At 33.8% G+C, this 23622-nt stretch overlaps 3 protein-coding genes, 7 non-coding genes and 2 pseudogenes across 10 annotated transcripts; 3 read left to right on the top strand and 9 right to left on the bottom strand.

Moving 5' to 3' along the window:
- The first annotated feature begins 867 nt into the window (after nucleotides 1-867).
- On the top strand, nucleotides 868-3230 carry LOC145584795 (AAA-ATPase At3g28510-like). The gene is made up of 2 exons (XM_081641585.1): nucleotides 868-1338; nucleotides 1955-3230. The coding sequence occupies exons 1-2, from the start codon at nucleotides 914-916 to the stop codon at nucleotides 3024-3026; spliced, it is 1497 nt and encodes a 498-aa protein (XP_081497711.1). The 5' UTR covers nucleotides 868-913; the 3' UTR covers nucleotides 3027-3230.
- A 705-nt stretch (nucleotides 3231-3935) lies between these two features.
- LOC145584794 (AAA-ATPase At3g28510-like) lies at nucleotides 3936-5638 on the top strand (annotated as a pseudogene).
- A 275-nt stretch (nucleotides 5639-5913) lies between these two features.
- On the bottom strand, nucleotides 5914-6018 carry LOC145587141 (small nucleolar RNA Z103; annotated as a pseudogene).
- A 401-nt stretch (nucleotides 6019-6419) lies between these two features.
- LOC145587140 (small nucleolar RNA Z103) lies at nucleotides 6420-6518 on the bottom strand. The gene has a single exon (XR_014101168.1). It is a non-coding gene; the product is annotated as a small nucleolar RNA Z103 (small nucleolar RNA).
- Nucleotides 6519-6652: 134 nt separating this feature from the next.
- LOC145587139 (small nucleolar RNA Z103) lies at nucleotides 6653-6748 on the bottom strand. The gene has a single exon (XR_014101167.1). It is a non-coding gene; the product is annotated as a small nucleolar RNA Z103 (small nucleolar RNA).
- A 382-nt stretch (nucleotides 6749-7130) lies between these two features.
- On the bottom strand, nucleotides 7131-7200 carry LOC145587172 (small nucleolar RNA snoR117). The gene has a single exon (XR_014101197.1). It is a non-coding gene; the product is annotated as a small nucleolar RNA snoR117 (small nucleolar RNA).
- A 44-nt stretch (nucleotides 7201-7244) lies between these two features.
- LOC145587147 (small nucleolar RNA R64/Z200 family) lies at nucleotides 7245-7338 on the bottom strand. The gene has a single exon (XR_014101174.1). It is a non-coding gene; the product is annotated as a small nucleolar RNA R64/Z200 family (small nucleolar RNA).
- Nucleotides 7339-7389: 51 nt separating this feature from the next.
- On the bottom strand, nucleotides 7390-7473 carry LOC145587144 (small nucleolar RNA U54). Its single transcript, XR_014101171.1, has one exon. It is a non-coding gene; the product is annotated as a small nucleolar RNA U54 (small nucleolar RNA).
- A 34-nt stretch (nucleotides 7474-7507) lies between these two features.
- On the bottom strand, nucleotides 7508-7582 carry LOC145587013 (small nucleolar RNA SNORD18). Its single transcript, XR_014101079.1, has one exon. It is a non-coding gene; the product is annotated as a small nucleolar RNA SNORD18 (small nucleolar RNA).
- Nucleotides 7583-7686: 104 nt separating this feature from the next.
- Nucleotides 7687-7769, bottom strand: LOC145587143 (small nucleolar RNA Z199). The gene has a single exon (XR_014101170.1). It is a non-coding gene; the product is annotated as a small nucleolar RNA Z199 (small nucleolar RNA).
- Nucleotides 7770-9275: 1506 nt separating this feature from the next.
- Nucleotides 9276-10699, bottom strand: LOC145584793 (thaumatin-like protein). The gene is made up of 2 exons (XM_081641584.1): nucleotides 10580-10699; nucleotides 9276-10117 (listed from the first exon to the last, which is right to left on the bottom strand). The coding sequence occupies exons 1-2, from the start codon at nucleotides 10641-10643 to the stop codon at nucleotides 9354-9356; spliced, it is 828 nt and encodes a 275-aa protein (XP_081497710.1). The 5' UTR covers nucleotides 10644-10699; the 3' UTR covers nucleotides 9276-9353.
- Nucleotides 10700-19038: 8339 nt separating this feature from the next.
- Nucleotides 19039-21255, top strand: LOC145586193 (serine/threonine-protein kinase D6PK-like). Its single transcript, XM_081642963.1, has 2 exons — nucleotides 19039-19834; nucleotides 20391-21255. The coding sequence occupies exons 1-2, from the start codon at nucleotides 19122-19124 to the stop codon at nucleotides 21253-21255; spliced, it is 1578 nt and encodes a 525-aa protein (XP_081499089.1). The 5' UTR covers nucleotides 19039-19121.
- Nucleotides 21256-23622: the final 2367 nt, after the last annotated feature.

The following is a 23622-nucleotide window of genomic DNA, read 5'->3' as shown; positions in this document are numbered from 1 at the left end:
CGTATTTTCGTGATTAAACTAAAAAAAGATGTAAAAATCCATCCAACTGTCATTGTTATATTTTCTTTTTTTTCCTTTTTTTTTTTTTATTAATCATTGTTATATTTTCTTCTATCTTACAATATTCAAATAAATAAATTATCAAAATTATATACTCATATTTTGTAATTTTGAATCATTGTACAATTGTACCAATATATAAATAACATCGTAGTAACAAAATATATAATCGTGTAATATAAAAATTCCTTTTACTCGTATCATTATGTGTAAATTAACGAGATTTATCATTAGAGGTACCTTTTTTCCAGCTAATTTTTACTTTTTGATTTAGAGTCTGCTTATATTTACTGAACTGAGCTGAAATGAACTGAACTGATTGGAGCTGAACTGAACTGAACTGAGCTGAAATGAATATTTTATGAGAGAAGGAAATTAGGAGCTGAACTGAACTGATTGGAACTGAACTGAATTGATTAAAGTTGAACTGAAATTAAGCTGAAATGAAGAGCCCCTTAGTCAATATAGTTGGTTAGAGATTCATCTTACCTTGTAACCTAGATGTCTCACCGTCAATTCCTTCCAATTGTGATACTTCAAAGTAATAATAAATTACTACTCTTATCCTTCAATTTCAGGTATGTGATCCATACATACTAGACCAAAAAACTGCGAAAATAGGTCTAAAGAAGGTTAATGTATAATGATATTAAAGGGATAAACCCCTTAAAAAGTCCGCCCCACAGTCTTTTTCTAAACATTCTCCTTCCAAATTAGAAAAATATGAACTTGACCCTTCCACATTCATACTCAACATATATATTTAGCTCCATCACACTAACGCCTCTATAAAAATTATTTTAGAATTGTGAGAACGTCCCATACAAGAGTTAATCCCGACTCATAATCAAAGATGGAAATGTTTTCATCACAGTTTGGCTCCAACATAGCTGGTTTGATGTTCATTTGGACAATCTACCGGCATTACCTCCCTCCCAAAATACATGAAGCCATTGAGTATTTCACTTCTCGTTATACTCAAAAATTGGCTAGTTTCTTCTCCCCTTACCTCGATATCACCTTCGATGAGTACTCGAATCGATTCAATCGAAACGAGGCTTACGACGCGATCCAAAGCTACCTCGGTGATAAATCTTCAACAGAAGCTAAAAGCATGAACGCTAATTATGATGAAGGTGCCAAGAGTTTGTTGATAAAATTGGGAGATAATGAAGAGATAATGGATAACTATAATGGTGTTCAAGTGTGGTGGTCTTTTGTCAAACAACACGTTGAACAACCAGTCATCTCTTACTACCGAAACTCCAATGAATTAAGGTTCACTTCTTTCATTTCTTTTTAAGTTCTAATTTAATTATTAGTCAAAATTTTATGATATACACCGCATAAATTCTTAAGAATATACTTTCTTATGCAATATTGCTCTGTTTCATTTTACTTTCTTTCTTTTTACTCTGTGACAAAAAAGTTCTAACAAAAATTGGTTAAATCTGGTGTAAAATGAAACAGATCGAGTTGTGGTTTATTTTGTGGTTTTCTATTGCAACTGATAATTTATACTGTTCTTTAGCATCCTGTTCTATCAGTGGTTGACGAAAATCAAATTTTGGTTTTTTTATAAGAAAATTTATTGGTGTGTCAATTTGGCCAAAATTAGCAGGCTAAATTCTTTGGAAAACAGGATCTTGTTAGATTAGTTGTTTACTTGTTTGGACAATGTTCATAATATAAACGGATGATCAACTAACCTAGTCTTGAGAACATGGAAATTTTTGTCACTACATGTGAGTAATCTAATCAACTAGAAGAATAAGTTTTTTAAGAACTCTCATGATTGTAGTACATCATTTAAGTGATTAAAACTTTCAAACAGAGTTTATGACTTGATAGATTGTTTTACTAACAATTTTGTGTTACTTGTGCATTCAAACAGACACTACACATTGGTGTTTCATGCCAAACACAGAAAATTTATTCTAGACAAGTACTTACCATATGTTTTCGAGGAGGGTGAAGCAATTACAAATCGAAACAAGAAGCGAAAACTATACACAAATGGAGATGATGGAGAAATGTGGGATAATTGCATTGATTTCAAACACCCTGCAAGATTTGGGATGTTGGCAATGGAGGAGGCTAAGAAACAAATGATCCTCGAGGACTTACAATGGTTTAAGGGTGCGAAAGACTACTACACGCAAATTGGAAAGCCATGGAAACGGGGTTACCTTCTATATGGTCCCCCTGGAACAGGAAAATCAACACTAGTAGCAGCCATGGCTAATCTCCTAGACTACGACATCTACGATCTTGAATTGACAGCGGTTAAGAATAACAAGCAATTGAGAAGGCTACTAATCGAAACGACTTGTAAGTCCATCATTCTGATCGAAGATATAGATTGTTCATTGGAGTTGACAGGACAAAGAACAGAGAAAAAAGAAGGGGATGAAGAAAAGGCCGGCCAAAAAGACCCTTTGAAGGATAAAACTGTAGGAGAAAAAGAAGCAAAAGACAAAAAGAAGGAAGGAAGTGATGTAACTTTGTCTGGTTTATTAAACTTTATTGATGGAATTTGGTCAGCTTGTGGAGAAGAGAGGATCATCGTGTTTACGACTAACCATGTTGACAAACTCGATCCTGCTCTAATTCGGCCTGGTAGAATGGACTTGCATATCGAGTTGTCTTACTGTCGATATGAAGCATTCAAGATGTTGGCTAAGAACTATCTACGACTTGAATCACATCCTTTGTTCGAAACCATTGGGAGGTTGCTGGAGGAAATAGATGTTACACCAGCTGACGTAGCCGAAAATATTATGCCTAGATCAGTCAAGGCTACTACTGCCGAGGATTGTTTGAAGAAATTGGTTGTTTACCTTGAGAAGTCAAAGAAAGAAGAGAAGTTGAAAGCTGAGCAAGAACTTATGTTAAAAGGTGGAGAGAAGTTAGCATCAGGCGAAATATATGGTGAAAAGAACATCTTAGAAATAAACAGCCAATGAAATTCGTCATTTTCTAAATATTGTTACGAATTTTATTTATGTTTTTGCACTTTCTCTAATAAAGTGAATAGCCATTAAGAGACGAAAGGAGAAATATTTTTATGATATAATACACCGTAATGAGAAGCCATTAGCTACATGCAAACACTAGTCAATTTAGTCAATTATAGAAATATTAGTTTATCTATTTTATTTTAATGTTTTATGGACACGGTTCATTATATTGTTGCTTCTTTACTTGCTTATGCTTTTAGCCTTTTAGGCTCTCCTGTTTATCTTAGCCTCGTAATTTTCCAGTTTATGCCGTGAGCCTCGTAACTTACCTGTACCTGTTTATGCCTTAATCCCCAAGCTTCATAACTTAGTTGTAACATGCCTTATTGCCTTAAGCCCCAAGCTCAATAGTACAAATCCGAAAAACGACTAGTTAAGTCATTGATTTATACTGATTTACAATATGTATGTGTCAAAATGGTTGAATATCCTATCGTCATAGTTATATAATAATTCTTTTTCTTCTTCAAATAAAACAAACTACAATATTATTGTGCCAATATACTTCGTATAAAAACACTATACAATAGAATTACAAAAATTTAAATTTATGATTTGTTTTGTAAAATATTAATTGTGTTAGGATTTAGGAAACCTCAAGATATGATAAGATTTAACAAAATACATCCTAAGCATAGGACAAAGAAGATTCTATGTTCGTTCTCTATCATTCAAATTAGGAAATAAGTTGTTTCTTTCAAAAACAAAAAAAGGAAATTAAAGTTACCCCTTCACAATCCTACTGTAACATGGAAACTCTATATATGTTTAGGTCATCGCGCTAAAATCTCTATAAATATGACTAAAGAATTGTAAGAACATTTCATACAAGACTTGCTTGACTCGTAATCAAAGATGGAGATGTTTTCATCACAGTTTGGCTCCAGCCTCGCAGGTTTAATGTTCATATGGACAATCTACCGGCATTACCTCCCTCCTAGGTTACATGAAGCCATTGAGTATTTCACTTCTCGTTATACTAATAAATTGGCTAATTACTTGTCCCCTTACATCGATATCACCTTCGATGAGTACACAAATTGATACACTCGAAAAGAGGCCTATGAAGCTATCCAAAGCTACCTTGGCGATAAATCTTCAACAAAAGCTTTAAGCATGTACGCTAATTATGATGAAGATGCCAAGAATTTGTAGATAAAATTGGGAGATAATGAAGAAATCATGGATGAATACAATGGTGTTCAAGTCTGGTGGATTTTCATCAAAAGACACCTTGAACAATCTTTTTACCGAAACTACAATGTATTAAGGTTCACATCCTTCCTTTCTTTTACGTTCTAATTTAATCAGTCAAACAGTTTATGGTTTACTCCGTATTAATTATTTCACATCTCTTTTTTAATCTTTTAAGAATATATTCTTCTTATGCAATAATCCTCTGTTTAACCAAAAAGCTTTCACAAATATTGGTCAAAATCGGGTATAAAGTATTTCTAGATTTTCGCTTATGACTCGTTATTTTACTAACAATGTTGTGTTATTAAACAGAAACTTTAGATTGGTGTTTCATGCCAAACACAGAAAGTTTATAATGGAAGAATATTTACCCTATGTTTTTGAGGAAGGTGAAGCAATTACAAATCGAAACAAGAAGCGACAATTGTTCACGAATGGAGATGAGGGAGATATATGGGAACAGTGCATTGATTTCAAACACCCTGCAAGATTCAAGATGTTGGCGATGGAGGAAGCAAAGAAACAGATGATCCTCGAGGACTTACAATGGTTTATGAGCGCGAAAGACTACTACGCGCAAATTGGAAAGCCGGGGTTACCTTCTTTACGGTCCCCCAGGATCAGGGAAATCAACACTAGTAGCGGCCATGGCTAATCTCCTAGACTACGACATCTACGATCTTGAATTGACAGCGGTTAGGAATAACAAGCAATTGAGAAGGCTACTAATCGATACAACATGTAAGTCCATCATTCTGATTGAAGATATAGATTGTTCATTGGAGTTGACAGGACAAAGAACAGAGAAAAAAGCAGATAAAGAAAAGAGTCAAAAGACCAACGAAAAAGACCCTTTGAAGAATAAACCTGCAGGAGAAAAGGAAGCGAAAGACAAAAAGAAGAAAGGAAGTGATGTAACTTAGTCAGCTTGTGGAGAAGAGAGGATCATCGTGTTTACGACTAACCATGTTGACAAACTCGATCCTGCTCTAATTCGGCCTGGTAGAATGGACTTGCATATCGAGTTGTCTTACTGTCGATATGAAGCATTTAAGATGTTGGCTAAGAATTACTTACAGCTTGAATATGTTGGCTAAGAATTATTTACAGCTTGAATCACATCCTTTGTTCGAAACCATTAAAAGGTTGCTAGAGGAAATAGATGTTACACCAGCTGATGTAGCCGAAAACATTATGCCTAGATCACTTAGGACTACTACTGCTGAGGAATGTTCAAGGAACTTAATTGTTTACCTTGAGAAGAAAAGGCAAGAAAACAAGTTGAAATCCGAACAAGAGCTTGTGTTGGATGGTGTTGAGGAGTATCATCTGAGGAATCAACATCAAGTGATGATGAGTAAATCAATCGATTTTATTTTATTTAAGTTATTTTTAAATAGTAGTTAACAACAAAGTCATGTAATCAATGTCAATTAGTAGATCTTTTATTATTGTATTAACAGTATTGTTTTTTGTTCTTTATTATGCTGAAAGTCTCCAAATTGTCAAGGTTCATGTAAAATCTAGGCTGAGTTTTTGGTTTTCATTAATCCTACTTTTTAGTTTTTAATATTGTGCTGAAAGGTCTCCAAAATTGTTCAAAATTTGTTCAGGTTCATGTAAAATCTACTTTGAGTCAAATCAGAAAATTGGCTTGAATTCTCTTCCCAGAAGAGAATTAAAATAGCTCAGCTCAGTTATTTCAACGATGATCATCTGGGGAAATAATCATCACTTCCATTCTTATCTTCCAAAATCGGGCACACAAGTTTCATGAATACATAGAAATTATGGAGCCAGGCTTTTTTGTAGCTGTTAGAAACGAAGGAGTACTCTGTAATAAAGAATTGAGTGCGATCAAAATTGGTTAATTGGTATCATTCACGGTAAATTCAGAAACACAGACCAATTAAGTATTCATCATTTCTCACTAATCCCACACAAAGAGAGTGAGGGATAGCTCAAGTGATCAGAGCTTCTCTCCGGTCCCAGATGATCCTGGGATCGATTCTCATCACCCGCCCTCGTGGCTCTCTCTAAACACCAAAAAAAAAAAAAAAAAAAAAAACTATTCCCACACTAAAAATTTGGATTAAATAAAAAGAAACTAAAGCTAGACGTTTTCAAATTAATTAATGGAAAAAGGATCAGAAAATTGGCTTGAATTCTCTCAATGAAGAGAATAAAAATAGCTCAGTAATTTCAGCTTCGATCATCTGGGGAAATAATCATCACTTCCAACTCCAATTTTTCACCTTACAATTAAAACCTAATCTAATCTAATTAATTGTTCAGAATCATTAATCATAATCTATTGTTAATGTCCCTCCAATTAGCTCGGGTTGGAATTAAATCAGGTTTCGAGTAACAAAGAGACGGATCAGAAATCTGGCTTGAATTCTCAATAAGAGAATTAAAATAGCTCAGTTATTTCAACGTCGATCATCTGGGGAAATAATCATCACTTCCAATCTCCTTGTCTTATAATTAAATTAAATTAAGTAAATCATAATTAATTATAGGAACATCTGAATGCATAAACCATTAATAACAATGGAAAATGCCAGAATCTTTAATTCCCATATTAATATTGGCAATGTACAGCGCTAAAAGCGCTATTGTAACTAAGCGCATCAGAGACTCTAATTTATTGCCGCATTTTTATTTTATTTTCAATTCTTAATAAAAATTTTTAAAAAAATAAATTTGATTAAAGGCTTCAGCGTAATTAGTGATGTCATCAAATTAAGCTTGAAGCTTTCAGAGTTTGATGGTATTACATAAACATCACAGCCAGTTATATTAAAAAAATTAAAATCAAATTAAAATTAGAAATACATTTGATTGTTTTATTGGCCTCAGAAAATTTGTTAAAAATATCATCAATTTCAGATGGTACGGACAATTTGATAAATCCTTGGCCAAAAATTGAAAAAATAAAATGAAACTTGAAAAAATAATTGAAGGAATTTACTCAGAAATAAGGATTTTTATCTCATAGGTTGCAAGCAACCTCCGAAGTCTGACATGTGAATAATTCCATAAATCATCATCGCAAAAAGAAATTCAATTAAAGAAATTACAAATTAAAAAAAATTAATTTAAGATATAGAACTCTCATAAAAAATTTATGAATGACAACATAAATGATTCAGAATAGCGTATATTGCCTAAAAGGCTGAAAAATCATTGAGCCGCAATAAAATTAAGAAATTTGATTATAATTAATTGAGATCAGAGATGGTTAATTGGTATCTGTCACGGTAAATTCAGAAACACGGACCAAAAGTTATTCATCATTTCTCATAAATCTTAATAAAAAAATAAAAAAAATAAAAAAAAAAAAAAAAAAACTTTGAAAAAATTAGGAATTTTGAAGATGAAAATGCTATTTATTTGGAGAAAGAGCAATCATCAGAGACTTAAATACAAAAATCATGAAGATTGAAAATCAATGTCATATTGTTGCAGTATTTTTCTCATCAGATGATTGCAAAGAACTTTGAGATTCAACACATATTTACAAGAATGAAAGAGAAATTGAGAGAAGAATTGTTTACCAGGAGACGGTGAAATGGGCGGTGAAAGCAGCGATTGATGATGAAGAATGAGGGTTTGAGGAGTGTAGTTATATGAGTTTGGGATGAGTGTTGAACTGTGAAACCCTAGATCGAACGGCCGTTATGTGTGAAAATGGGGTTTAACGGCTATTAATATTTAGGAACATTGGGGAATGAGTGGGTGAGATGTGTGGGTTGGGTAAGGCTCATTTTGTTATGGTCCGGTTTTAATGATAGTTAGCTTAGGCCTAGATTAACTTTGTCTTCCAAAAAAAAAAAAAAAATTTAACTTTGCAATGTTTTTATTTGATGAGGAAAATTCAATAGAGCTTGATAGAATTAGAGTAATTTTGACAAATGATTGTTCAGTATGACAATTAATGGAAGCTTACCCATATCATTTTGACACTAAGGCTTTATTATTGTTATTGTTGTTGTTGTGTTTATATAAATTGTGTACAACAATAATTTTTGGAGTAAATTTCATTTTGTGATCGGTTAAAAAAGCTATTTAATTCAAATATTAGTGTTTGGCTATTGGCTACCGTTCAAATAGTAATGTTTGGCAATTAGCAATTGGCATTTGGTTCTTATTAGTTACTCGTATTTCACTTGGCTAGTTTGATATACTTTTTTTATTAGATATTAAGTTAAATATTCTACCAAATAAAGTGTATTTTGTAAAATCAACGGACAGTTTATAACTATACATAATTAAATATAATAATGCACAAAAAAAATATTCACAATATGAGTGAAAATTGAGATATATTTTTTTGTTCATTATGTTTTTATTAGTACTGCAAATAGATTATTTATTTCAGCATAAAAGTTAACTTTTCAGTTTGTAGAAAAAGTCATTTATAAAGTATTTTTTAAGCTATTTGATCAAATAAAAATAAACCAAAAGTAGTGTGGGTTGTAAACAAATCAAGACATGTTGTTTGACATCGTTTTTTGTTTTTAATTTTTTTTTTTTTTTTGAAAATCAAAAACCATAAATAGGAAACAAGAAAAATGTGTATTCACTTTTCTGTTGTCAGTTTAAAAATTGTCAGGATTTAATAAGTTAGACTAATTTTTGATTCACTACATGTCATATATCATATGGTTTTGAAATACAAAAAACCAAAAACAGAAAACCACAGCGATGTCAAACGAATACGTATCTACTTGTTTGAGTTTAGTTTGTTAAGCAATATTGTTATTCGAGCATGTTCAAGATCAAATGCGCATTTAATTTTTTATTTTTCATTTTCTATTCGAGCTAATTGAGATTGACATTGAGTTGTTCACAAACACATTGCCTTATTCACACCATTAGCCAAATTTACCCAATAAACCATTTGCCAAACACCCCTACATTAAATCAAAAAATTATACGTAGTACAATAAACTCCATCCAAACACAAACAAATTTAATTTCATTATTCTCTCTTTATTGTTCCAAGCTTCACATAGAGAAAAGGTCAGTCTACAAGTATAAAATCATATACAAATTGAAGTAGCAATTTACCTAATAAGAAGCATATTGTTCCAAATGACTACCATGTCTATCACCCCATCCTGCAGGACAGAATGTAACAAAAAGCTCCTTCACCAAACAACTCACCAAAGGCGAAGGCGAATCAAACGCATAGCTAACATAAGAAGGACAAGCACCCTTAAATAAACTCGAATACAAGCTTGGTTTACACTTCTCAGGACTCCCATACTCATTCCTGCAACAAAACCTGTCCATATCGAACTCGAGACAAGCACTCTTACAAGCCACTACACCCCCTCTTCCATCCTTAACTTGCAACTCCAATGGACAAAAATCTTTCAAGTCTCTTACGCACCCTCGAATGGCACAGTCAAGGGATGATCGTCCTGCTATGACTGATACAGGGAGGTTGTACCCGTCCACGAGGCTAACGTCGTAGAAGCTAGGTTGGTTTCTGTCTGTGTGTAGTGTGAGCTCTACTAATGTTGCTGGGGGTTTGCCTGTGAGGCCGTTGCACTCGAGCCGGCCATCGCAGTCCCCTGTTTGACATGCTGGTTTTAAGGTTAGGGGATTTGTGGTGGTGTTGGTAATCTCTGCTTTCAAGTTGCAGCCGGTTCGAGCCCATATGCGGCCGCTCCAGTCCCATGGAGTGTGGATGGTTGATGACTGCTCGGGTTTTAGGGTGAAGCCGCCGTTGGCTGTGACTTGGTGGCCTGTGTTAGGGGCTGTTGCTGGCCATATAGTGAAAGGGCATTTGTTTGTGACCACTATAGGTACAATGTGTCCTGTTACTCCTGCATTTTGATCAAGCTATACACCATCAACAATATGCAAAAAACAGTATGATGGATGAATTGATCATACACGTTACACGTATATATTGATATATACACCTGAGTGCATCAAGAGGCTATCATCGAAGTACAAAATGAGCAACAATAACACATTGGTGATTGGTCATATACGACATTTAAGAAGATTGAAAATAATACGAGTAAACAATCAATTATTCTGTGAACGTTTTAATTGAAAAATTCAAATGAATTCCCTTACACCGTATTTTTCCAAGAGTGTACCTAAAGTATATACTTACATACATATGTATCGACAAACACCACATTATCTTACGTTGGACACAACTACACACAAACACGAAGCAATGCATATACGTTACCTAAACCTAAAATTGACAAAGATTTTGCTACTGTATATCAAGGAGGTAAGTTTTAAGCTTGTAAAAGAAGAAGAATGGATACCTAACAAAAGTAAATGCCAAACCATGGTACAAATAATTAGCTGAGGGGCTTGAGGCAATTTCATTTATGGCTAAAATGAGTAGATCAGAATTTCAACAATGTATGTATTATAAAATCTAGGCTAGTCATGACAAATGAATTATATAAAGTGGCAAGTGTAACAAGGGTTATTATAATATTAGTAATTCCAGAATCTAGTTTAACAGGTGCTACTAAATGTTAATTCCTTGATTTTACTTAAAGAATTGTGATCTTGACTTGTTTTGATCTTTAAAAACAAGGTAGAAACGTGGCTGTATGCCTGTATATACACTTTATAGATGCATTGCCTTACAAGACAAATCAAGAGAAAGCAAGACATTTGTTCATTTGATTATAGCTGAGGAGGCATTGCAAAATTAAGAAAGACGTAAATTTGTTGAACACTGTAAATCTTTATTGTTTTCATCCTCAAATAACACATATCGATTAAAAGAAATAATAGAGCTAATCACTTTACTCCGAATAAGACTAAGAGGCATCTCATATTACCATATTACCATAAGGTTTGAGTGACACTTTTGTTTTGTGGTACTATAGATTGGATTCTCTTTTAATGATGATTGAGACTAATGTCCGATAAATGTAAAAGTCAATATGTACTCCGTGAAATTTTATATAGAGGTGTTATTTAATTCATGTAGGTTCCACCTAGGCACCTACTTCTAAGATTTAAAGCTCCAAGTCCTAACACTTCCAAGGAGGCAGTTCAAGGGAAGGAGCATGTCATTTGTATTTATGATAAGATCCTTAAATAAAATTTGTAACTAGTTAACTGATGAGTGTTTGATGACTACACAATTATGAAGCAAATCATATTTTAAGGCCCATACCATTACGCATGGACCCAAAATATGGGACCATCACAACATAGTCATATACTTTTCGAGTCTCTAAAGCATGCGCTATGTGTAGTCTTTTGGCCCTTTTTATGTTTGGAATGACTCTATACTCTATAGTCTCATTCAAAGTCAACTTATTAGGGTAGAGACTGCCTTTTAGGGAGCCAAAACAAAAATAAATTATTGGCCCTAATCCATTACTAGTAACTCTTATCAAGTGTATTATGATCCATCCGTACGTCTCTTATTCGGATAATAACCAAATTCCATCCAATTCAAACTGAATTATCATTATATATTGAATTTTTATAATCGGATTGGATTGGATTGAAATTTATAGAAAATTCAAATTTTCATATTGTATCAAACCGAGATGGTTCGAATCCAAAATAATTAAAATAATTAAAATACGTATGGTTTTATATATATATTAGGTTAAAATCCTGTGCAATGCACGGTTGTTAAATATTTTTTTTGGCAATAATATTACAAAATATAAAGTATATGAAAGATATTCAAAAATATTTTATTTGGGTATATATGAAATATGATTGTTAAACTGGAAAGAAAATATCATAAGCTATAAATAGTTACTTAAGGTAATGAAAAGTGTCATGGAAAGATTTGCTGTTAGTATAAGTTAATAGATTTTTATAATACCTAGCCTAGTAATTTGTACATCCTCCATTCCAATAATATTGCAGCAATAGGAACTCATCACTCTTGTTTGATCATATAATATGATTTATACATTGAGCAAAATATAGTCATGTTGGATCTAGTAGATTTGTCTCATTAAATACTTTCACAATATCAACTTTTTATAATTTTTACTCTTATACAATTATAAATATTTAATATATAAAATGTGTTTTGGGATGCGTAATTTCATCCTTGTTACATTATTATTGAAACGGGGAAGCAATTGATGTTGAATTATCTATATTGATCATATAATACTATGTTTTCAAGGCATATGTATAGAGACTATGAGCTAATGTTGGACCAATAAAACTGTACATTTTTAATACCATTTTTTATTAAAAAAAAATAAAGATAAAAAATTAGATTACGGTCATTGGGCCCTAAAAAAAATCTCATCTTATTTTAATTTGGTTTTTCAAATCACAAATTTTTATATGCGGTAGCCACACCGTGTGGCCGGGGTTACTTAAGTTACTCAGTTAGGGGTTTATTTGAGGAAGTCCAACAAGGGTTACTCAGTCAGAGGTTACTTGAGGAGTTCAATCAGGGGTTACTTGTGTGGCTACTCGATCAGGGGTTACTCGTTAAGGAGTTACTTGATGGGTTACTCGGTCAGGGTTTACTTGAGGGGTTACTTGGTATGTCGGTCAGGAGTAACTTGAGTAATAACCCTGACAACTCGAGTAACCCCTGACCAAGTAACTCAAGTAACCCCGACAACTCGAGTTACGTACCTCTGACCAAGTAACTCGAGTAACCCTTAGCAGCTCTAGTAACCCTGGCCTTACACGATGTGGCTAACCACACAGAAAAATTCCCTTTACGAATAGGATCCAAGTTAACAAATTTTACTATCTATGTTTCAGTATATTCACAACATTTTGACTTTTGCACTATTTAAAAAAAAAAATATGTTAACAAGTATATATTTTTGGAGCAGTCTTTTGTATATTTAATTTATATCAACTTTTTTTAATACTTCTCGGTAATATATAATTACATATATTAATGACAAAAGTTATGCATTGACACGTGTGTCAGTCAGACTATTGGGTTTATTATGAAAAGGAGGGACTAATTTGAATTGGATTGAGCTGAATTTTGTAAGTAATTAGGCGGTTAATGCGCGTATGTCTTGAGAGTTCTTTCCTTTTGACCTTATGTCACAACTTTAGTTGTTGGAAACATTATTGAGAGAAAATATATAAACAAATTTTTTAGAGGTATAAATATCCACATACTATTCTTAAGAGTTCAAAAAAAGAGGTAATTAACATTAATTAAGGCACATAAGTAAATAAACATTTTAGAATTGTCCAAGCGTTGTTAATAAGAGTTATCTCAAATTTGTTGGAATTTAGATTAGATTGGATTGAACATATGGAAACCAAATCGTATTTTGGATCGAATTGGATTTGGCCTAAAACTAAACCAAGTTCTAAAAAGACACCCTTAAGTGGTAGGGGCGGTATGAAGATGAAACTCATACCTACATGGATAGTGGGGCAGGGGAGCAATGCCATCACGTACTTAGCCAATGATGCAATTTAATTTATATTATAAATGATAATGTTTTAGCGCATTACAATATCACATAAGATTGCAAGATAAATCTTCATTGATCGTTATTTCTTACCATAAGTTGGAGAATTGAGATATCTATATACTATATCTCTTAACCTTGTTCTTATTCTTCAATAGGCAAATTCACATTGTAATCAATTATGTATCAACATGACAATATCACACAAGATTTTTAGATAACCCAAGATCATCTTTGATTTATGATTCTTTTCATATCCTTGAATCTTGAGAGGCCTACATATACACTTAAAATCTTGTTCACCCCATTCTCTCTTCTTTAAAATAAACAAGTCACATAATTGAGGCAAAACAAGGTAAGTAACAGTTATATTTTTTAGGCCTGTACAAAACTATCTGAGAATCCGAAAATCCGAAAATCCGATCCGCAACCGATCCGAATTTTAGGATATCCGATCCGAGTTTTCATTTCGGATCGGATATCCGATCCGAAAAATCGGATATCGGATACAATTTCGGATATTGATTTCTAAATTTTCGGATATCCGATATCCGAAAAATATCGGATATCTGATATCGGATATCGGATATCCGAACTGATATCCGATATTTTACAAGGTAAATATTATTGAAATTAAATATATTTTTATTTTAAAAAAATAAATATTATTAAAAAAAACTTAATAATCAGTACTCAGTAGAGTCAATATTTCAGTAGACAATACTCACAATAGAGAATAGACAACCTATTCACTATTTCACTTGTTCACTTTCTCTCACTAAAAACCCTAAATTCTTCCCTTTCCCTCTCTACGCTCAGCCGCTCTAGGCCTCAAGCTGCCACGGCGCCACCCCACCCCACTGCCACGGCGCCACCCCACCCCACCACCACGCTCCAGATCTCCTTCATTCCACTCGCCCAGATCTCCTTCTACTCGTATTTGCTCGGCCTCAAACAAGGTATGTAGTTCAAATTCATTGTTTTGATGGATTGAGGCAGGGGTAGAGGGGAGTCATAGGCTTTAACGAAGTGAAAATGCTTAGAGAATTCGGCCTCGAAAAGGGAGAAGAAATGTAATGGATTGAGAATCAGGACCTTTGGGAGATTTTCCGGCTGAGATTTTCCAGTGATATCCATTGGTAATTGAGATATATATTGTGAGATGAGGTGTGGCAATGTTGTTTCTATTTATAGTATAGAGGGTTTGTTACAGCTTAGAGTTGTGCAATTATTATTGTAATTTCTAGTATTAATTTGTAATCTTTTAGAGTTAATTAATTCAGTGAACTTGTACATTCTAGAGACAAATAATAGAGTATCAAGAGTGAAGAAGACTACAATGTACAAAAACTACTTTCAAATGTCAATTATGGAGTATAATTATAAGTAACTTTCAAATGTCAATTATAATTATAACTTTCGGACACATGAGAGTTGTACATCAAATTATTAATATAAAGTACTAATATTAGGTGAAATTAGTCGTCAGATGCTATATTTATAGACAGTTAAGCATGCTATTAAGTTTTGTGTTAATTTTGTTGAATTTTTATTGCTTATTTTCTGAATTTCGTGCTTATTTTTTGTTGCTTATTTTCTGAATTTCTTGCTTCTTTGTTAATTTTTGTTCAAATTCTTATTTTCTGTTACTGCTTTAGTGCTATACTCAACATAATTATGTGAGTTTAATTTTTTGTTGGAGAATTCAGATTCTTATATTGTAATTGTATATGAATAATTGTAGGTAAATGGATGAAACCGTTGATATGACGAGTGAGAGTGCCACTCCTTTGAATGAGGAAGGTACACAAATTCCAGAAAATCCAACTCCACAATCTGAACCAGAAGTTCAAGATGTTCCTAATTCAAATAAAAGACCAAACGAAGAAGATGCTCCAAGTAAAGGTAAAAAAAAACGATCTTGGCTTTGGGAACATTTTGAGAAATTCAATAAAAATGGGGTTGAAAGATCAAAATGCTTGTATTGTAAAATTGATGTTTCTGGTAGCTCTAGACTTGGCACAACTCCTATGAAAAATCACCTTCAAATTTGTAAAGAATACCCCCCTAACATTGATAAGTCACAAAGACGTCTTTCTTTACAAAGTGAACAAACTACCAGAGATGATAGTGTTGGTGAAAATGTGGTGGGGGAAAAGAAAGGAAAGTTAGAGTTGTGGAAGTTTAAGCAAGATGATGGTCGTAAAGCTTTTGCAAGAATGATAATAATGGATGAATTGCCATTTAGGTTTTCCGAGCGTGAGGGTTTTCGTTACTTTATGTCGGTTGTCCAACCAAACTTTCTCATTCCCTCTCGTATTACTGTGGCTAGGGATTGTTATCGTGTCTATGTAGATGAAAAGAAAAATCTAAAAAAAAATTTTAGTAAGTGTTCTTCACGTATTTGTCTCACCACTGACACATGGACATCTTGTCAAAATTTGAGTTATATGTGTTTAACAGCCCACTTCATTGATCAGAATTGGAAATTACATAAAAAAATTTTGAACTTTTGTCCAATTAGTGGTCACTCTGGAGAAGTTATTGGTAAAGAAGTTGAGAAAAGATTGCTTGAGTGGGGCATTACTAGAGTCTTAACCATAACAGTAGATAATGCAAGCTCAAATGATGTAGGACTTCAATATTTAAAAAGGAGGTTTCAAAGGTGGAAAGATGGTACTGTTTTGAATGGTAGGTTTGTGCATATGCGTTGTGCAGCTCATATTCTCAATCTTACTGTGAAGGAGGGTTTGAAAGAAACAGATAACTCTATAAAAAGAATTTGTAATGGTGTGAGGTTTGTAAGATCCTCTCCGGCAAGAATGCAAAAATTTAAAAATTGTGTAAATCAAGAGCAAATCGAGTCAAAACGTCAACTTTGTCTAGATGTTGATACTAGATGGAACACCACTTACTTGATGTTAGATTATGCCTTGATTTATCGTAAAGCATTTGATTTGCTTGAAACTTGTGATGGTGGTAAATTTAGAACTGAGTTGTCTAAGACTTGTGGTGTTCCCGAAGATGAAGATTGGGACCGTGTTGCTTCTTTGATACCTTTTCTTAAATTTTTTTATGATGCCACTCTTAGACTTTCTGGTTCTTTATTTGTTACCTCTAATATGTACTTGCAAGAGCTTGTGACAATCAATAGAATGATTAAGAGAAGGTGTGATTCTCATGATCATAATGAGAAAATGATGGCTTATGGGATGAAGGCAAAGCATGATAAGTATTGGGAAAATATAGATAATATCAATTTGATGTTGTATATTGCTGTTGTGCTTGATGCTAGGCGTAAGTTGGATTATGTTAAGTGGGCAATTGATGATCAATATGATTCGGATAAAGCTAGGGAGTTGTATGGTAGGATTAAGGAGACTTTGACTTCTTTATATGAGCATTATGCCACACAACAATCTGAAAATCAGTCCACCACTTCTGAGTTAGATGATTTGTCTTCACAAGATTTGGAAAACTATGATGAGCATGATATGGCAGTTTATGAATTTGAGAGAGATTTTGGTGCACAAAGTGTTGTTCAAAAGAAGAGTGATTTAGACAAGTACTTAGAAGATGAAAGAGAACCACATGTCATTGGAAAGAATTTTAATGCATTAGAGTGGTGGAAAAAACGTGAGGAAAGCTATCCCGTAGTCTCTCTTATGGCTAGAGATGTATTAGCCATTCCCGTGTCCACCGTAGCTTCGGAGTCCGCATTTAGCACCGGTGGTCGCGTGCTTGATCCATTTCGTAGTTCTCTCTCACCAACAATGGTAGAAGCTTTAATTTGTGCACAAGATTGGTTGCGAATGACAAATGAACCACTTGTGGTGGAAGAGCGTATTGAAGATCTTGAGAAGATTGAAGAAGGTAATATATTTTTTCTTTGTATGATTTCAAGTATAATTTATTTTCTTTATTTTAGCCTTGAGTTAAATGATAACTATTAACTTTTTTTTTTTTGGTATAGAACTGTCCACTTTGGTTGAGCAGGTTTCGGTTGTTGATGACTACATTTGAGGCATGCATTTGAGGAGTATTATTGCTACTGTTTTTTTTTTTTTTTTTTTTTTTTGCTACTGTTTTTATTATTTAGTAAAATGTAATATTGAGACTTTGGTAAACTTTGTAATATTGAGACTTTACTAAGCTTTGTATTTTTTATTTGAGGAGTTGGATTTGTAATGCACTAAGATTGCTAGTATGCTACTGCAGTTCTGCTTGTGTTTGTGGAGTATTTAATGGTTTTTTTAATTAATTTAATTTGCAAAAAAGACTACTACAATTATTGTACAGGTTTTTCAAAAAAAAAAAAAAAGTACAGGATTAACAAGTACAGCCGTACAGGATTACAAGAATACAACCATAAAATTTTGAGTTTTCATTAAACATTGGATAATGGATATCCGAAATATCCGATCCGAATGATTTCGGATATCGGATATTGGATATCCGAAATTTTCGGATCGGATTCGGATTTCAATTTCTGACATCCGATGAATCGGATATCCGATCCGAAATCACATTTCGGATCGGATATCCGATCCGTGAACAGGCCTAATATTTTTTAATAGTAGCATCTTGAAGTTATTTTTTCCATTAACTTTCTTTTCATCAAGAAAGTAGCAACTATAAATACAAGTAAATTTCAATCATTCGTGTGATATCTTCACATGTCACTTTTCAAACCTTAAAATCTCAATATTAGTTTTTAAATCCGCACAATATCCTTACATGTCAATTTTTCACATCTCAAAGTTTTAATATTAGTTTTTAAGTTATTATATGTCGAATTTTCAACACTAGTTATTAAACCCGAGCGACGCTCACACAAACTCACAAGTCACAAACACCAATTCTGGCAGTCAACAAATCACAGATTAACCCTCTTACATAGGATGCTAAAAACTGCTAATTAGTTAACGGTATTGGCTGTTATGCCTGTTATAGTAGCCAAAAAAAATAACCAAAAATTTCAATAATTATTTTTTTTTTCATCCTTTTTGGAAAATCTGAATCACTTTTGTCTCCCTCGTAATTCCAAAGGCATCACTTTTTCCCTCTTCATTCTCTCTCTCTGTTTCTCTCTCCTCTGTATATTTTTTTGTCTGTAAGCTGTAACTCATCTGGGTTACTGAGTTTACTCGAACCCCAACTCACCCCTTCATTGGGTCTCTCAACTCACCTCACTTAACCCACCCACCAACCCAAAAAAACAATTACCCATTTCAAATTTGAATGCCGTTTTCTTCTTCTTCTCTCTTTCTCTCTCCTCCATTTTCTCCCGCTTTGACCGCCTCGACGACGGCGTCATCTTCCATTGACCCAAAGCTTCAATACCCACTTCTTCAAACCCCAGAAAAAACCATTTCTTCATTCAGGCATTTCGTTGAACACCTTTCCTACATCCATGAATAAACCCAGTAAGAAACAGAGGTCTGATCTTAACTCTGAATCTATCAATACCATTCTTCAAGATCTAACCATCAAAGACGACAATGTCAGTGTTAGTGCTAGTGTTAGTGTAAGTCCTTGTAGTAGTACTACTCTTTCTGGGTCTGAAATTAGTGGGTTTATCAAGCCTAATAATATTGGGTGCTTGCTTAAAATGGCGGAAAATGGAGAGAGTGAAAAGAGCGTGAGTTCGAGTATGAGCGAGATGAGTAATTGTAGCAATAATCCCAACAGCATTGTCGATGCGAGTTGCAGCTTTCGAAGTAGCAACCCCAATAAACCTCATAAAGGCAATGATATTAGAATGGAAGCGATTCAATGTGTTAAAGGGAAAGATGGTGAGTTGGGTTTGGCACATTTTAGGCTGTTAAAGAAATTAGGATTTGGTGATATTGGAAGTGTCTATTTAGCTGAACTTCGAGGAATGGGGTGTTTGTTCGCAATGAAAGTTATGGATAAAGGGATGTTAGCAGGAAGAAAGAAGTTATTGAGAGCTCAAACTGAGAGGGATATTCTTGGTTTGTTAGATCACCCATTTCTTCCAACACTTTATTCGCATTTCGAAACCGATAAGTTTTCTTGCTTACTTATGGAGTTTTGTAATGGTGGTGATCTTCATATTCTTCGACAGCGTCAACCTAGCAAGCATTTCTCCGAGCAGGCGTCGAGGTTGGTTTTATTTTATTTTATTTTTGTTGATCTATTGTTGATTTTTCGACGATTGGTTTATACACCCGGGTGTACAGTGTTGCCAGAGAGCAATAGTTAGGATCAATAAAAGTGTAAAGATGATGAGGGGGATTAATTGGTCTTATATTTAATGATAATGTTTTGGTAGTGTGGGTATGTGGGATCTAAAGTTGTTAATTTAAGGTACTTATGGCTGTAAATTGGGGGACATCCTTCTCTAAGAAAATCACTTGAAAAATGTCACTTCAACAAAAGATTTAGTTTGTTTTGTGGGGACTCTATTGAATTGATTTTCCGATCTTCACTTGCTATTTGATGTTATTCTTAAAATGATGGAATTGATTGACATAATACGGTCAAATTTATGGCATGCTTCAAATTTTGACCCTTTTTGCATGTATGCTTACATTTTAATTGATGTGTGAAAACCCTTGAATTATTCTGAGTCTTTCGGTAGTCCTTTTAATCATTTCGGATAAGTGAATTTCAGGTGAAGAGAACGGAATCTAAATTAATTGGTTTTCAATTATTGCAGGTTTTATGCATCTGAGGTGCTTCTTGCCTTGGAATATCTACACATGATGGGTGTAGTGTATAGGGACTTAAAACCTGAAAATGTCTTGGTGAGGGAAGATGGGCATATTATGCTCTCGGACTTTGACCTCTCGTTAAGGTGTTGTGTAAATCCGACTCTTGTTAAGGGAAGCTATCAGCCTAACTGTACAAACACATCTTACTGCATTGAACCGTCTTGCAAACTACCTGTTTGCGTTGAGCCCTCTTGCTTGCAGCCTTCCTGTTTCAGGCCACGCTTTTTCAGCTCCAAGTCTAGTAAGGTTAAGAGCGAAAAGTTTAATTTTACAAACACATCCTCACTTCCAATTCTTATTGCAGAACCTACCAATGCCCGCTCTATGTCATTTGTTGGAACACACGAGTACTTAGCTCCTGAAATAATAAGAGGAGATGGTCATGGCAGTGCTGTCGACTGGTGGACGTTTGGTATTTTCTTGTATGAACTACTCCATGGTAAGACACCATTTAAAGGCAATGGAAACCGCGAGACATTGTTCAATGTAGTTGGGCAGCCCCTCAAATTTCCTGAGGGTTCACCAACAAGTTTTGCTACTAAAGATCTGATCAGAGGTCTGCTTGTAAAAGATCCCCAAAAAAGATTGGGATTCAAGAGAGGTGCAACTGAGATCAAACAACACCCCTTCTTCGAAACTGTAAATTGGGCTCTCATTCGCGGTAGTACCCCTCCAGAAATTCCGAAACCTATAGACCTCACAATCTATAATCACACATCCAAAACATCATCAGAACCTCCTAATGACAAACAAGGTGCTTCAGACTCAGATAGGTCTTCGGGTCCTTATTTAGACTTTGAATTTTTCTGAAATTTCTCTCATTTATTTAGGATAATCATTGATTAGTTAGGATAATATAAATGCCATTTGTGTATCCATTTTTTCATCAATGAAGTTAGGCCTTTTTTCTTGTAGTATTATATGCTTGGCTTATTTGTGCTTCAAAAACATCAAAATCATATGCTTTTGTGGGGAAAAAAAAACAGTACTACCTTACTCATTTCTCTCAAATCACAACGTGTTCTCTTTTGGGACAATGACTCTACGAAGTATTTTTCTCTTTCTCCTGATCACATGAGTCCCTTTACTTTCATTTTTTGCCTATCATCTCCTAAAACACCGTACACCTCTTTAAACTCACATTGCAATTTAACAAAATCATAGGAAGACACTTTTCTTTTAAACTTATTTTCAATTCAATTCACCTCAGCTCAGTTCATTATTTTACTTCAATTCTATTCATTTTGGCTCTATACAACTCAAAAGAACACGACCAAATTACTATACGGTAGGATTCATACTCACATATCCGAGTATGATTCTCTTTTTCCAGCTAGTTAAAAAAGGAACGGGGAAAGATGCCTAGCTTTATTATGATTTGTCTTTCATTACACTGCTGTCATAAGTCATATTAAGCACAAAAGAAATTCTTTTTCATGTGGGTTCTTCTTTAATGTCACGATTTGCCTCGAACTAGGGAGGGAGAAAGAGATAGTGGCCCCAATTTCCCTTTTATTTGGCCAGCGTGAATCTTCACTTTTAGAGGGAACTATTGAAAATGGACTACTCATTATGAAAATTCCATGCAAAAGTCAGTTGAATTTCTTTTTTTTGGGGGGAGAGATAAATTGACAGTTAATTTTCTGTGTTGCATTTTGCTTTTCTTTTGTTGGAGGTTGTGCTCCCATGTTCTTTGTTAGGGTTGGGTTCATCTTGCTTTGCTCCATAATATATTTTGACCAAAAAAATTAAATAATTTAATTAAGATATTTTCAAATGTTTTAAGAAAACGGTTAATTTAAGAAAGAAATGCACTAAAAAAAAGTGAGGGAGAATGTATTTAAAACATGAAAAAATGATTATGTAAAATCGAGTTAGGCATAAGATTGGGGTCTATGTTTTTTATTTTTTCACCTTTAGGATCTCCTAGTCTTTTTTCCACCTTTTAGAACTCTAGTTAAAATGCGATAAAGTAACCCATGTTTAACTTATCAGACTTAAAACTTAATCCTTTCAATAAATTTCTGCCAAAAAAAACTAAGTCTCTTCATTAACTTGCTGTCAAATCCAAAAAACATAGGTCCTTAAATAAGTGAAGTCTTAGGCTTGATTGGACTTACTTTTCAAAATTCCAGGTAATTCCATATCAACTATATATATTCGATTCAATAGTACTCCCTCTGTGTTTTTTGGTGCATCAGTTTGACCAGTATTAAGTTTTACTAAAATGAGTTGAACAGAATAAAATATTGTGTAAGTAGGGTTTGTTGGAAAATTAAAAATCGTAGAAAATATATAATACTATAATAGTGTAATAGTTTATTAAAAAGCTAAGTAAGGGTTTTGTGAGTAGAGAAATAATAATTCTAAAAGGTTGTGAATGGGGACCATGTGATGAAAGTAAAATAATAAAAATCAGTCTAAATAAATGAATGAATTAAAAAAACACTTAATTTAAGAAAGAAATGCATTAAAAAAAGTCAGGAGAACGTATTTGTGGCTTTAAGAAAGAAATGCATTAAAAAAAGTGAGGAGAACGTATTTGTGGCAAAAAAAAAAAAAAAAATGTAGTATAGCTTAGAATCTTATATGTGGCTAACTATATAGGGTGACCACTTTACACATAAGGTAATTAATGGAATAATAAGGGTTAATGTGATAAGCAAATGGGACTACGTACCTTGACAGATGTGGAGTTATTCCAATAAAAAAAAACACAAACTATTATGCAGCAGCGTTTTGGTGGTGTGACATTACTACATCTCTTCCCTACTCTTTCTTTCTCTTGCAATTTGGTAATACATTTTGGTGGTGCTATTTGGGTGCAATTTGGAGGCTATTTGGCGGCGATTTGTTGCGATTTGGTGGTGCTATTTGTTGGTGGCGATTTGCTGCGATTTGGTGGTGCGATTTGTTGGTGGCGATTTTGGTGTGATTGGTGAAGGAGTTATGTCTTCGATAAGTGGAATTGCTAGATATATTAAGGATCACGATTATGGAGATAATTAGTTCATTCTATAGGGTCGTCAATGTTTGGTGCTAGATATGACAATGGATCTTTGGGCTAGCTTAATGGCCCGAAGCCTTATAGAGTGGATCCTACAAGGTCACACATAAGAGTATTGGGTTAAACAAGTTAGAGGCCCATTATTGGGCCTCATGAGTTCATGACATACC

The sequence above is a fragment of the Chenopodium album genome, chromosome 16 (assembly GCF_948465745.1).
Source record: "Chenopodium album chromosome 16, dcCheAlbu1.1, whole genome shotgun sequence".
Taxonomy (NCBI): Eukaryota; Viridiplantae; Streptophyta; class Magnoliopsida; order Caryophyllales; family Amaranthaceae; genus Chenopodium; species Chenopodium album.
This window is presented reverse-complemented; position numbering and strand designations above follow the sequence as displayed.